Source organism: Cariama cristata, unplaced genomic scaffold (assembly GCF_000690535.1).
Source record: "Cariama cristata isolate BGI_N322 unplaced genomic scaffold, ASM69053v1 scaffold19527, whole genome shotgun sequence".
Classification (NCBI taxonomy): domain Eukaryota; kingdom Metazoa; phylum Chordata; class Aves; order Cariamiformes; family Cariamidae; genus Cariama; species Cariama cristata.
In genome coordinates, this window is record NW_009627358.1 from 40,015 (window position 1) to 52,235 (window position 12,221).

The window sequence follows — 12,221 nt, forward strand, 5'->3', positions numbered from 1 at the left end:
CAGCTCTGGCTGGTGCCAAACTAAGGAGAGTTCAACGGGTAAGGAGGTGGCACTGGGACTCCCCGATGGGCTCTTCTCTGCTGCGGGAAAGCCTGGCACAGCTTGGTGTAATGGTCTGCAAATCCAGCGTGAAACATGGTGATACACGCTTCAGCTGACCATTAGGTGAACTTTTAAATGTGAGTTTGTAGTGCAAATAAAGCTGAACAGGAAATGTTTGGTAGAATTTCTGATCTTCAGAAAATGTTAATTAGCAAATGACTGCAAGTTCTTATGTTGCCAGGACTTCATTACTTTTGCAAAGTCCACCATTGTACTATCTGTTAGTGATTTCAGTCATTGTAAGTGGTTAAAACTGCACCATGCTTACAAAAAACAGTGTAGACTGTTGAGGCTTCCTGTCAATAGGTGTCTACTTAGGTAAGGGTTGCATAACCATGCATAAACATAATCATGAGCAAACAGCACTGTGGATTTTTTCATCATCTGCCCATATATTTGCCTCACCCAGACTGTTCCTGGTTTTAGTAAGGTCCATGTGAGTCTTCTTCCCAAGGCAGAACACATCCTACCTCTGGTTTTGGACTGTGATTGTGATCGCTGTTCCTAATAATTAGAAAAACTAATCATTTAGGGTGTGGTTGTAAATGAAACTTTTCATTAATTCCAATGTTGATTTCTGTCTTAAGCCAGAAGATGGTTCAGGAGGGTCCAGCCCCAGTGGGGTCTCTAAGAGCGATGCCAATCGAACAAGTAGCGGAGGAGGCGGAGGAGGACTAATGGAAGAAATGAATAAGTTACTGGCAAAAAGGTTTGTACTGAGACTTCAAGCTAGCACTAGCATGAGCTCTGCAGCAAACTGCGGAACAAGGTGCTGTCATTTTTGGTTAGCAATGGGTCACTTTGGTGCTTCTTTGCAATTTGACAGGTCCTGCATAGATGTTAGTCACTAGCATTGCCTGACCTTCTGGCCTTTAGTATGAAAGTGTAGGTGTTGCAGCAAGGACACCTGACAGAGTTTAGCTTCTGTAGCAAACCCTGCAGTGTGGTAGCCTTCAAAGATGGTGATAAATACATCCTCTGGGCTTTTACCGGTTTACCAGATCTATTTCAAAGTTACTGGTTTTGGAAACAGTAAACTATGAAAGGAACTTAGATAAATCATTCTTTATGCAGCACATTCAGGATGTTGGGCCCAAAAATATAAACAGAAGTACAATAAAAGGACAACATCTTGGCAGGTGAATTTTTATCGATTCTTATTGTATTTCAGTCAGGCTAGCCAAGTTATTCTCCACTGAAGTGAGTTGTGATATATCAAGCTACCAGCTGTTAAAAGGCACTCAATTGTTCCAATTATTTTTTCTTTCTCTTTTCTCCCTGATTCCATCAGTAATGTTCTGTCAGACTCCCAAGTTCCTAGTGTTAGATGTTTTATTTTTAGCTCTAAATTTTTTTTAACTTATGAATAGTGAAAGAAAAGGATGAGTAGAGTAATGAAGACTAGGTACGGTTGTATAGGGCACAGAGATGAAGTTTTTAAATAATATTGTCTAGTATAAAAACAGTTTCCAGTTCAGAGTATCTGATTCCAACTTTCCTCCATGTCCTGGTCATTTCAGAAGGAATTCTGAACATGGACTGTGGATGTAGTCCTTCGGAAAACATTAAATAAATACATAACACTATAAAAAGTTCACAGCAGTGTAAAACACCAAATAGCTAATTCTCTTTCTTTTCAGAATTAAAATAGCTTAACAGCATGTAATAATTATTTACTGGTTCACCTTCTGATCTGTTTTGTGCTGCTACATATCAAGACTGACCTTGCTGAACTGGAGGATATCTGTAAGCAAAGTAAGGTTTGGGGACTAGATGCTGGGGTAACTGGCTCTGTTCAAGCAAGCAAGCTAAATGGACGTCTCATATGCTTGGATATAGAAGTCCTACAAATTTCTGTGGTTCTAGTCTAAAAAGTACTCCAGCATAGCTTTCGGCAGTGGGGTCTGGTGTCTTCGGGTATTCAGGGTCTAATCCCCTCGGTATCTTAAGAAAAGCACCTGTACTGCTGTGAGCACCGTGCTGCCTCTACTCTAAACATAACTGAGCTGCAAATCCTTTCCCAGGGAGCTGACAACAACAGAATTGTCTCCTAAATTTTGCTTCACAAAGCCATGGAAGTCATTGGAAATACACAAGTGTCAGTCAAGGGTGCAATCAGGGCACATGCTGTTAAACTGATACTGAGAGGACTTCTTTTGGCTGCAGAACCCTTTTTATGTATGATGACATAGAGAAAGGAAGAACCTGACACTGTGTTTCAGGTTGCTTTTACTGATCTGGCAGCCAGGAGGTAAAAAAGACCTTTTTCTAAATTGAGCATGTTCAATACAGAAATCACAGTGATGAGCATGGCATATCAGGGGCCCTTTTTTGAGCAGAAAACCACATGCTCAAAAACAGAGAATGGTGTTTAATGCTGGGTAAGTAACAGAGGAAAACGCTTCTGAGAGCTCAGGTGGTATAAAACACCACTCTCCAGATTTAGTGGCCCCCATGAGAGCAGCCCTTTGCTTCAGGACTGAAGTGCAAGCAGAATAATGAGCTATCTCACAAACCACGATCATTTCTAGCCCAGTTAAATTTGTTGCAGGACATAAATCTAACACTGGTCTCTCACCCTCGCTCAGGTTTGTAATCATTATAACCTTTTTTTCCTCAGAAGAATCAAGTAAATATTAGAGAAAGACTATAAAAATTATTACTGATCTAATAAAATTATTAGTGCAGTTGAATATCTGGAAATAATTCCCACAGAGCACTGTGTCCTACAAACACATGCCTGTGTTTTACTGCTCCGTTTTTTTGTCAAATCCTCCAATTTGTGTATCCAGTGAGGCTTTTCTTTTGCCAGCGATACAAAAAAAAATCCTTTGACAAACTTGTGGCAGTGTTTTGAAACTCAGAAGCCTTTCTATGCCACTTGGGATTATTTTTTTTTTCCTGAGAGATGAATTTTGTCCACTTCAGAACCAAGAGTAAATGAGAAACTTGTCATATTGGTGTTTTAAAAAACATCTGCTAAGGGTAGTGTTCACAGGTGGATAAGAATAAGGATCATTACAACCAAAATCCACGTGGAGACTAGAGCTGCAGTTCCCCTAATTGTCTAAAATGGGAAATTGGATGTCTGGGGAATCAGTACATGGCACACTTGAGTACTGTTTAGACCCTAAGTAGGGTTTGAAAATCAAGAATTTGGTTTTCTTTTCTTCAGCCACTTTGGCTAACACCTAAGAAACTTTACCATGCATTCTTCAAAGATAAACAACCAACATCTTTGTTTACTCTCATGTCCAATTGCTCCAGTGGATGGATTGCAGCTCTTTGCCACTTGCTTCTCGGAGGCTTTTGCCTCTCCTTGGGAAGGAGGATGGACTGAGGGTCTCAGGTGCTCGCTCAACTTCTGTAGGCACCACCAACACTGCCAGTCCTGGGACTACAGGGCTCAGGAGCTCTGCTGCCTTTGAATTGGATTTGAGACAGAAATAATCTCCCATCACTCACCAAAGGCACTTGAAAACCCAGGGTGGTGCACCTGTTTCCTGACTCCTGGTCTCCAGCCAGAGCTTTCCCACCCTGGAGGGAGCAGGGGTCTTGGCTGAGCAGAAATGGTGCCTGATCTTTCCTGATGAGGATGGACCTGGGTTGAAAGGCTTTTCTGACTGTCTTCCCTTCACATGGGAGCATTGCCACAGCCCTTTCTCAGAGTGGGAACAAGGATGGAGGGTTAAAGGACAGGTGGCAAAATGATATTAGAGCTGGCTGAGAACATAGCATCATTACTGCAATACCCACCTGAGCCACCTGGGAGGGGGTGGGCTGGTCCTCAGAAACCCCTCTGGGAGTTTGGTTTGGTCCTCCTGTGTAGGACACTGGAGCCACCACTTCCTGAGCCCTAGAGAGAAGCCATCGCTTTCTCACCCAGTTTCATATGCAGCTGTGCTTCCTTCCTCCATTTCAACACATTTCCTTATGCTTTGCACCCTGTGTTCCTCTGTTTAACACCACCTCATAATATTGCCCCTCTCCCTGAGTCGTATTGCTGAGGTCCGAATTCCTCACCTCCACTCCAGTCCTATGCAACCGAACACATCCAGCCTTTGTCATGTTCCCTACGATGAACTAAGTAAATAATAACTCCCACCAGAGCCTGAATCAGCCTTCACACATGGTGGATGTGTTTCTAGAGGGTTGACTGTGTGTCCTATCTCATGTTCCTTTGCAAAGGAGGAAAGCGGCGTCGCAGTCAGACAAGCCAGTTGACAAAAAGGAAGAGGAAAGCCAAAATGTAAGTGAAAGACTGCATTAGTTTACATCCCAAATCAAACTTTTCAATAGCACCAAACTGTTTAGAAAGGTGTTTTAGAGAACATCTGTTTAATGTGTATCTTGAGTACGCTTTGTGGTGGGAGTATCTTCTGTGAAACTGAGTACAATTCCATTTTACAATGGACAGTTGATGCTTTGCCTGAGTGTGATTTGAGGGCTGCTAAATAATATTGACATGTCAAATATATGGGTGAATGTTTTACGATCTGTCACACATAAATCCCAGAAAAAAGAGTCCAAATCTGTGATGTAGTGATTAATCTTCTACTTAGGAGGGGTATTGATTGATTTAGTTACATTCTGTTAGTACCTGGACTACTCTCACTGATACCAGTGGCTGTCCTGCGCTAAAAATCTGGAATCTGACCTACTGTTCCTTCAGATGGCTCAGTTTCCGTATCACAGAGAGCTTCTAAATTTGGGAAACGGATAGTCTGTATTTAGGCAACAGCAGCCAGCACTTTAGAGTGGTAATTCAGCCTGGTTTGGTACACAGGGATGAGAGTGATTCAGTGGAATCATGAAAGGTGTCCATATTAGCAAAAAATAAAAAGGATGTATTTTGCCATGCTAAAGGGAGAGAAAGGCTAAAGTTTAAATAGACTTGAGCCCGTACCTTGGCAGCAGTGCATGTTGGACATGCTTAGAGGAAACTTGCTTTTGTACCACCTGTGCTGCAGCTGGTCTATAGAGTAGAAGGAAACTTTGTGCTTCATCTCCAGAATTCAGTAATGTCTTGGTTTTCTCTTTGTAGGATGATGCTAGCACCTCTCCTTCACCCAGTACACGAGGTCCCGCCCAGCAGCAGCAAAATTCGTCAGGTATTAAATGAAACTACTAGTGTTGTAGTTGTCTTCTTAATCTAGTCTTCTCCACCACCTCTAGACTCCAGGTTCATTGTCCTACTTCAGAGTGCAGCAGCAGTAACTAACCAAAAAATTCCCAAATATCTATTGTTTTAAAAACTGTGCTCTGCAAGAAACTGTGATTTTATATGCTTCACCGCCAGGAAAATGACAATGCAGCCAGTTTAGTTAAGGGGGTCCAGGTATGTAGCTGAGGATCTGTGTCTTCAACATTGTGCACCTAAATTTTTTAAGACAAAAAAGCTAGGTTATTTTACTTTTGGTAGTGTAGCTGTCCTGGTTTACACAGTTGGGGTTTGGGTCTCAAACTGTTATCCTTCCTTAACCTAGTAGCTTGTTGCAGCAAGCCTGATCCTGAGAGTTACTAGGTGAAATTAAGGAGCCCCCTAAATACGTTTTTCCTATGATGAGTTGAAATAACTGTAGCTGAGTAGATAAGCTGCAAGCCAGTCAGATTCATCCTTGCATCAGCCTTGGCTTTCATACATGCTAAAAGAAATCTCTCCCAAGGGAATGGCAGCTTCCTTTTGGAACAAAGCCATGAGTTGCATGCTTTGCAAGAGAAGGGGAAGAAGCCGGAAGAAGCCAGAAGAAAGGTGCATGTGAATGAGGAATGAGATCTAGAGATTTCCTGGGAGTCCACATAATTTTTTTTAAGAGCTTTTTAGGAACTCATAGAGGAGCAAACCCTTGTGTATAAAGTTGTGTGTTATTCAAGTCTCTGAAACGGTTTACTTTATTTTAGACTCTTTGCATAGAAGGAGATTGGGACGACAGTAAGCGTTCTCAGTAACAAGGTTATGTAGTGCAGCTTTTGGGAATGATCTGCAAGTTAGAAATGTAAACAACATAAAATAAATTATCTGTGGAGATTTGCATAGTGGGGGTCTCACTGCCTTTTTTTAAATACACCCACTTTTCTGCCAACTATGCAGACAAGAAACGTAAGACTTTTTAACTTAAAATATAAATAAGTATTGTACTGAATAAGATAAGCCTTGCAGCAATTAGCCTGTATTTCTTAATAGAAGTGATATATGCTTTGCCTCTTACTGTTCCAGTTCTATGTCTTTTTAGTATTGTTTAACTATCTGGTCCCTAATTAAAGGGATCACTAAGCAGATTTTTGCCAATGCTTTCTCTGTAATGTAGTCAACTGCACTCATTCAGTAATCCTGCTTTCCTGGATCTTTCTAAGTCACTCATCCTCACTGAATGAAAGCAGCTGTATAAGACAATCAACTTCAGGATGTTTTTACCATTAGAGAAAAAATAATAAACGGTAACTTTTCATTTTTGTTTTACAGACTCTGGGAAGAAGCCATGGGAAAGGAGCAATTCTGTTGAAAAGCCTGTATCTTCATTACTTTCTAGGTGAGCTGCACACGATGTCCCTGTGGCTGGCTAGCAGTCGGGATGGTCATGCTGTCCCCATGGCACATACACAACTCATGTCTTGTTTCATTCCATTGCTGTAGAAATCCATCAGTGGTGAAGAGCTGTGAAGCTAAGAGCCCCACACAATCCCACGTGTCTTCTAGGTACTGGCTAACAGCCCGGCTTCTTAACCGTCTTGGCTTGTCCTTTGGCTAATCCCATCATCCAGCACTAATGTTTGTCTTCTGTCACGTCTTTTAGTCATTCTCTTACAATCTGCTTTGTCTGTCGCTGTACAAAGTGTGAAGGTAGAGTGTATCATGTCAAAGGCTTGTTCCGTGGAAACAGCCCCCTGCTCAGGTGGGCACAGGCATCACAGATGTTAATCACACTTAAGCAAGGGCTTAAAGCATCCGTGCTCGTGAATAGAGGCACAGGCTTGGCAGCACGCTGTGCCACGTGGAAGGCAGGTTTTGGAGCTTTCAGGTTCAGGATGCCCCTGCCAATAGGAGAAGTTTTCATTGTCCAACCTCTGAAAAAATTCAAAAGCAAAGGCAGAAATTATGTAAAGAGCCTGCAGCTGGGAGAAGGGAAGTTACTTCTCCATCCATGCAACTGCAGTGGGTGCATGAGAAAGGAGAGCAAAGATTGGTGCAGTGAGTTAACATCGAGCTGAAGAAAAGGCTCAGCCACAGCCAGGGCATTCAGAAATATGGAGTACAAAAGCTGGCAGGAGTCAAAAGCCAAGAAGGCTAAAGTAGGACCCCAGAAATCCTGTTGGTCAGAACAGCCAAGCTGCAGTAGCTCATGTCCTTCCTCACAGAGACTGAAATAGTTTGATGCTGGACAGCTAAAGAGAGACTTCCTTCCAGTGCTGGTCCAGGATCACCCAGTGTTAGTGCACTGGACACTGAGATTAATGGATAAGCTGAATAAGGAGGTAGAACACGGGCATGTTTATATGTTTAGCATTTGCTGCAAAGCAATGTCCCTTATTTTACACTGTTACGTATATGACAGTGCTGATAGTCTGCAGAGAGAAAGTTGCCAATGGCAACTGTCTGTACGTACTTGCTACTGTTTTAAAGATGCTGGAATGTGCCCTGCCCAAACATTCAGAGAGTTGTACTGGTGTTACTAGAGCAAAATACAGTCTCTCCAGCTGTCCTAAAACCAGTGGGACGTGTTGGTTCTAGGAAATATGTAAGAGTTTCCAGCAGATATAGAAAGACCATTCCTTCTCCTTGCAAATGAGAATGAAACATGGGCTATTTAAAGCAGCCATCAAGTTTTCACCAGCTATCTTCTATAATGCCATTCCATCCTGGGAGAAGGAGGAGTTCAGTGGGAAAAAATCCTTTGCTAGTTTAACACCTGGAGTAGTGATCAGTCTTTGCTTGCTTGAATGACTTCTGGGGGGGAACAGGTTTCAAAAGCTCTCAGCAGTGACCTGTTTCTGTTCCTGTTCAGTTTGATGGCATTTATATCTGTCCTCCCAGGTTAGCTGTGAGGTGGTAGGAGACACATTAAGTTTTCCCAAGAAAGGGTTGCAAAACCAAGCATGCCCTCAGGAGCAGCAGAATCTCCACTAGCCCTCAGTTTGGGCCCAAAGATGATGGCAAAGTTATTTGAAGCCTTCTCTATGAATTATATAGCATGGTTAATTTTTGAAATGTTTTAGAGTTACTGATTGAAAGAGAAAGTCAAACAGTTTCTGCTTCCTTAATTTATTTTATCAGCCATCAGCAGAGTTCAGCCCACTGACTAATACCATCCTGGAAGACCGATAACACCCAAGTGTACTAGCCATTAAGGCCAGATTGGTGGTGTTTCTTGGTCAAGAAAAAATGCCTGTGCTACACAGTGCTATCACCAAGCTCCACTTGACTCAGTCAGGCCTTCCAAGGAAAAGATTACTGAGTTATTCTTTTCGCTATAATATTTTTCTAACCTGTACACCACTATTACTTTAGCACCCAATTAAAGTCTAGGTGGCCAAGACAGCGTTGCTGTACAGAAAAGAGACTGTGAGAGAAAACCAGACATCTAGCTTGCAAATTGCAAATGCTGTAATAAAATACATTGTTAAATAGGCTTTATCCCCTGAAGACGTCTCAGCATTTTCTGATCTGAAATCATTGAGGCTCCCAACACCAAAAAAGAAAAGAGTAAATTAAGTTTGAGTGCAGTCTTTGTGCTCCCTCCAATATGTCTGCAATAGGATAAGGCAGCACCTTTGAGGGTCTGGCTGTGCAAAGGGGAGCAGAGCTGCTCTCCGGCCGCCGAACTCTCCTGAGCGGCACAAGAGGGAGCCTCCGGTCCAGCGCTCGAACACGGGTGCTCCTGCTCCGGGGTGGATTTCATCCACACCATCAGGTGTGTGTAGCTTAGCATGCATTGCAAGGAACTGACTGGCTTTTTTATGCTCTTCCTCCATTTCTCAAGGATGAAGCCAGTGAGCAGCAGCAATGATGTGGCTATGGATGCCTTAGATTTTGATCGAATGAAACAGGTGAGTGAAAAGGTCTTTTGCGCTTAAGAGATTTGACGAGCTACCCATTTTCCCCCATGCATGCGCTGTACAAGCAAAACAGCTGTTCAGTCTTCTGATTTCCTCTATAACTAGGTGCTTAGAGAAGGGCTAGCTGGTGAGCAGCAAGAGAGCACAATCTCACTGCTATTTGATCAAGATGTCTGTACAGAAATGTGCGAATAAATATGCCAGCATCTTCTGCATCCTTGGCCTGGGAGTGCAGACGTAGCTGTTAGTAGTGCTAGGCTCTGATCGTCAGTGGAGGCGGGGGAGAAGCACAGCCGTGTTAAACTTGCATTTTCTTCCACCGGTTAGAAGGAAATTCTGAGCAGCTGACTTGTGTTTTGTCTCATCAGGAAATATTGGAGGAAGTTGTAAGAGAGTTACACAAAGTGAAAGAGGAGATAATTGATGGTAAGAAAGAGAAAAATTATTATTTTTCTCATCTTTGTGACTAATTTCCCGTAGATAAGATGATAGGAACTGCAGAGAGTTCCCTGGTGTTTTCAAACTTCTCTGAGCAACTCTGATTTATATATACATTTGCAGAACAAGCATCTACCTTATCTGAGCTCTGATCGTGACATTTTGTTTACATCCTTTAGTTTTATGCTGTTGACAAGCATTTTCACCTCCAACCTGTGAGAAATTCACTGGCCGGTGTTTCTCACAGGTGGGAGGGTGAGAAAGGGCCTGCCTGTAGCCCGTGGCATGTCAATTTATCACAATCATGGAGCATGAAATTGCTTGTAACTAGCCGGCCACACAGGTCCAGGATGAGGAGAGGACGAAAGTACCAAACTGAAAATCCTTCCCGAGCATCTTCTGTAGGCTTCCTGTGCTTGAAGAGCTATTTCAGACCTTCACTTGATTACAGCTTTCCAAATAGCCATGTATTTTTATAATTCATTGAAAAAGTACAACAGCTGCACTAAATGTATTGGTACTTTTTTATAAATTGCTCTGCAATATATGACTGAATGTATTTTTCAGGGTCATTATTGACAGGCACAGCAATATACCTATCTGAAGTCCGTGTTAGGGCCTATGAAGATGCATCGCCACACCCTGCACTCCCCACCTTAGATTCACACAGAAGGGGAAAAAGAGGAGACTGTAAAACAGCTAAAATCCATTCCCTGTCCCCTTGCCCTATAGACCTGTGTGCTCACAAAACCTTGGGGCAGTTTGCAGTTGAGGAGACCCTTGCCCATATGCTACCGTCCCAGCAGCTTGGCCCTCAGAGCCTCCCTAGTTCATTCCAATGCAAAATAAGACATTCACATAAACCACAGATGCAACTTTTTAAACCAGTACTGCAGTTTGCAAGCAAACAGCTGACTGCTTACCCTTACTCATCCTTTTACCCTCCACTCATCCTTTTACCAGCGTGTACTTTCTGCAACCTCTATACTTAGCATTTGCCATCACACTGGGTATAACATTATGCATTAACTTTTTGGTTTGGTTTTCTAGCCATACGGCAGGAGTTGAGTAGAATCAGTACAACATAATGATTGCAAAGCATTTGGACGGTACTAAGAATGCTAGGAAGATCGGATCATTTCTAAGTGTACCAAGGTCATGCAAGATGGTGAGAGAGGACACCGGCACTGTATTTGTTCTTATACCCTTTTTATTAGCAGACTCAGCACACTTTGAAGCTTGCTGCTGCCTTGGATTCGCTTCATTTTAAAAGTCTTAATCTAAAGAATATTAAATTTTAAATTTCTGGATTTTTTAGATTTCATCTGACACTGCACATTGGATTTGTCAGCCTTTTTTGTATTTTGTATTTGCTTATTTAAATGTATTACCTTTCTTTTTAGTAGTAGATAAGAACACACGTGAACCATTTGCTTTTGATAGATGACTTCAAAGTAATTTTACTAGTAGTCTGCAATGTAAATGAAGATCCTTTGCCAACAGAAATGTATTGAGGCATCACCAGAAGAAACAGAGACATGTTAGTTGTCAGCCAACAAGTTCTTTGTCTCAGAGTTATCACAATATAAAAAAATGGTACGTCAGTGCATCACAGTATCTGTGTTCATATTGGTAATAAACTGTTTATTGTCCACATGGCCCTGCCTTTCTTTGTTTCATTTGTCCCTTGAGCTCCCGCACTTTTAGGTCACTTGGGTTGACGACGAGAGGAAGGTGATCGAGACTCACTGTAGGGCGGCAGCTCTGCCCGGCCAGCGCCGCAGAGCATGACGAGAGACCCTGAGCATCTTATGGCTGGTGCAATGGCAACAGCCCTGACTTCTTATACAGGAAGACGTGGCTCTCACCTGCCTGGCCCTCCTCGCATCGCTGGCTGAGCAACACCTCCTGTGGTCAGGCTGCGGCAACCTCAGCAACTTTTTGCCAAAGTCCGTGAAGGACAGTGGCTTACGGCTCTTCTCAGGCCATCACTAACTGATCCAGTGCATCTCCTGCCATCACTGAAAAAAGACCCAGGTCCCATCACCTGCGCTCATAAGGGTTTCCAGTACATAAAAGGGAGGTATTTATGAGGAACAAGGCTCTCGAAGGCATTAGGAGGGTGCAAGCTGAAATCACTAGCACAGCACTGCTGAACTCGAAGCTTAAGGGGAGGCATTTGTTATTATCTCATGTTTCATTTGTTAATGTTGTGCAAGTCTTGAGCTTTTTTTCATGGAAAGTGAAGTCAAAGATATGAGTACAGGACACCAAACATTTAACAGTGCACACCCACTCATATCGTTCAGGTCATACAATTTTTCTCCTTTGGAGCCATACTTTCCACCAGCACAACCTTGGGAATTTCTGCTTGACTTAGTTTGGCACAAGATTTACATGGCAGTAGTCTTGATACCATCTTCTTGATAACTTTGTGCAAAAGGCAAGAGATTGGAGTTCAGCTATTGAAATCTGTCCGATATTTTTGAAGCCCGCTGCTTTGCTTCAGACCTTCCTGAAGATTTTGTTTTAAAAGCCAGGCCCCAGAAACGGTTTTGGGAGCAGAGCCTGGTGCAGGAGCCCAGGAGAGTCTGTGGTTGTCCCCTTCCTCACGTTCCCCAGAGCTC

At 42.7% G+C, this 12,221-nt stretch overlaps 1 protein-coding gene across 1 annotated transcript in view; it reads left to right on the forward strand.

Annotated features, from left to right (window-relative positions):
• The window catches only part of EVL (Enah/Vasp-like), a gene marked incomplete at its 5' end in the record, with an annotated part of 21,529 nt that extends 10,276 nt beyond the window's left edge, over positions 1–11,253 (forward strand). Inside the window, 9 exons of the mRNA XM_009704427.1 lie at positions 4–38; positions 690–811; positions 4,291–4,351; positions 5,147–5,213; positions 6,566–6,632; positions 6,737–6,799; positions 9,081–9,147; positions 9,525–9,582; positions 10,645–11,253. Coding sequence (XP_009702729.1) covers positions 4–38; positions 690–811; positions 4,291–4,351; positions 5,147–5,213; positions 6,566–6,632; positions 6,737–6,799; positions 9,081–9,147; positions 9,525–9,582; positions 10,645–10,682 — 578 coding nt within the window. The remainder of the gene's footprint in view (positions 1–3; positions 39–689; positions 812–4,290; positions 4,352–5,146; positions 5,214–6,565; positions 6,633–6,736; positions 6,800–9,080; positions 9,148–9,524; positions 9,583–10,644) is intronic.
• Between the last annotated feature and the right edge of the window lie 968 nt (positions 11,254–12,221).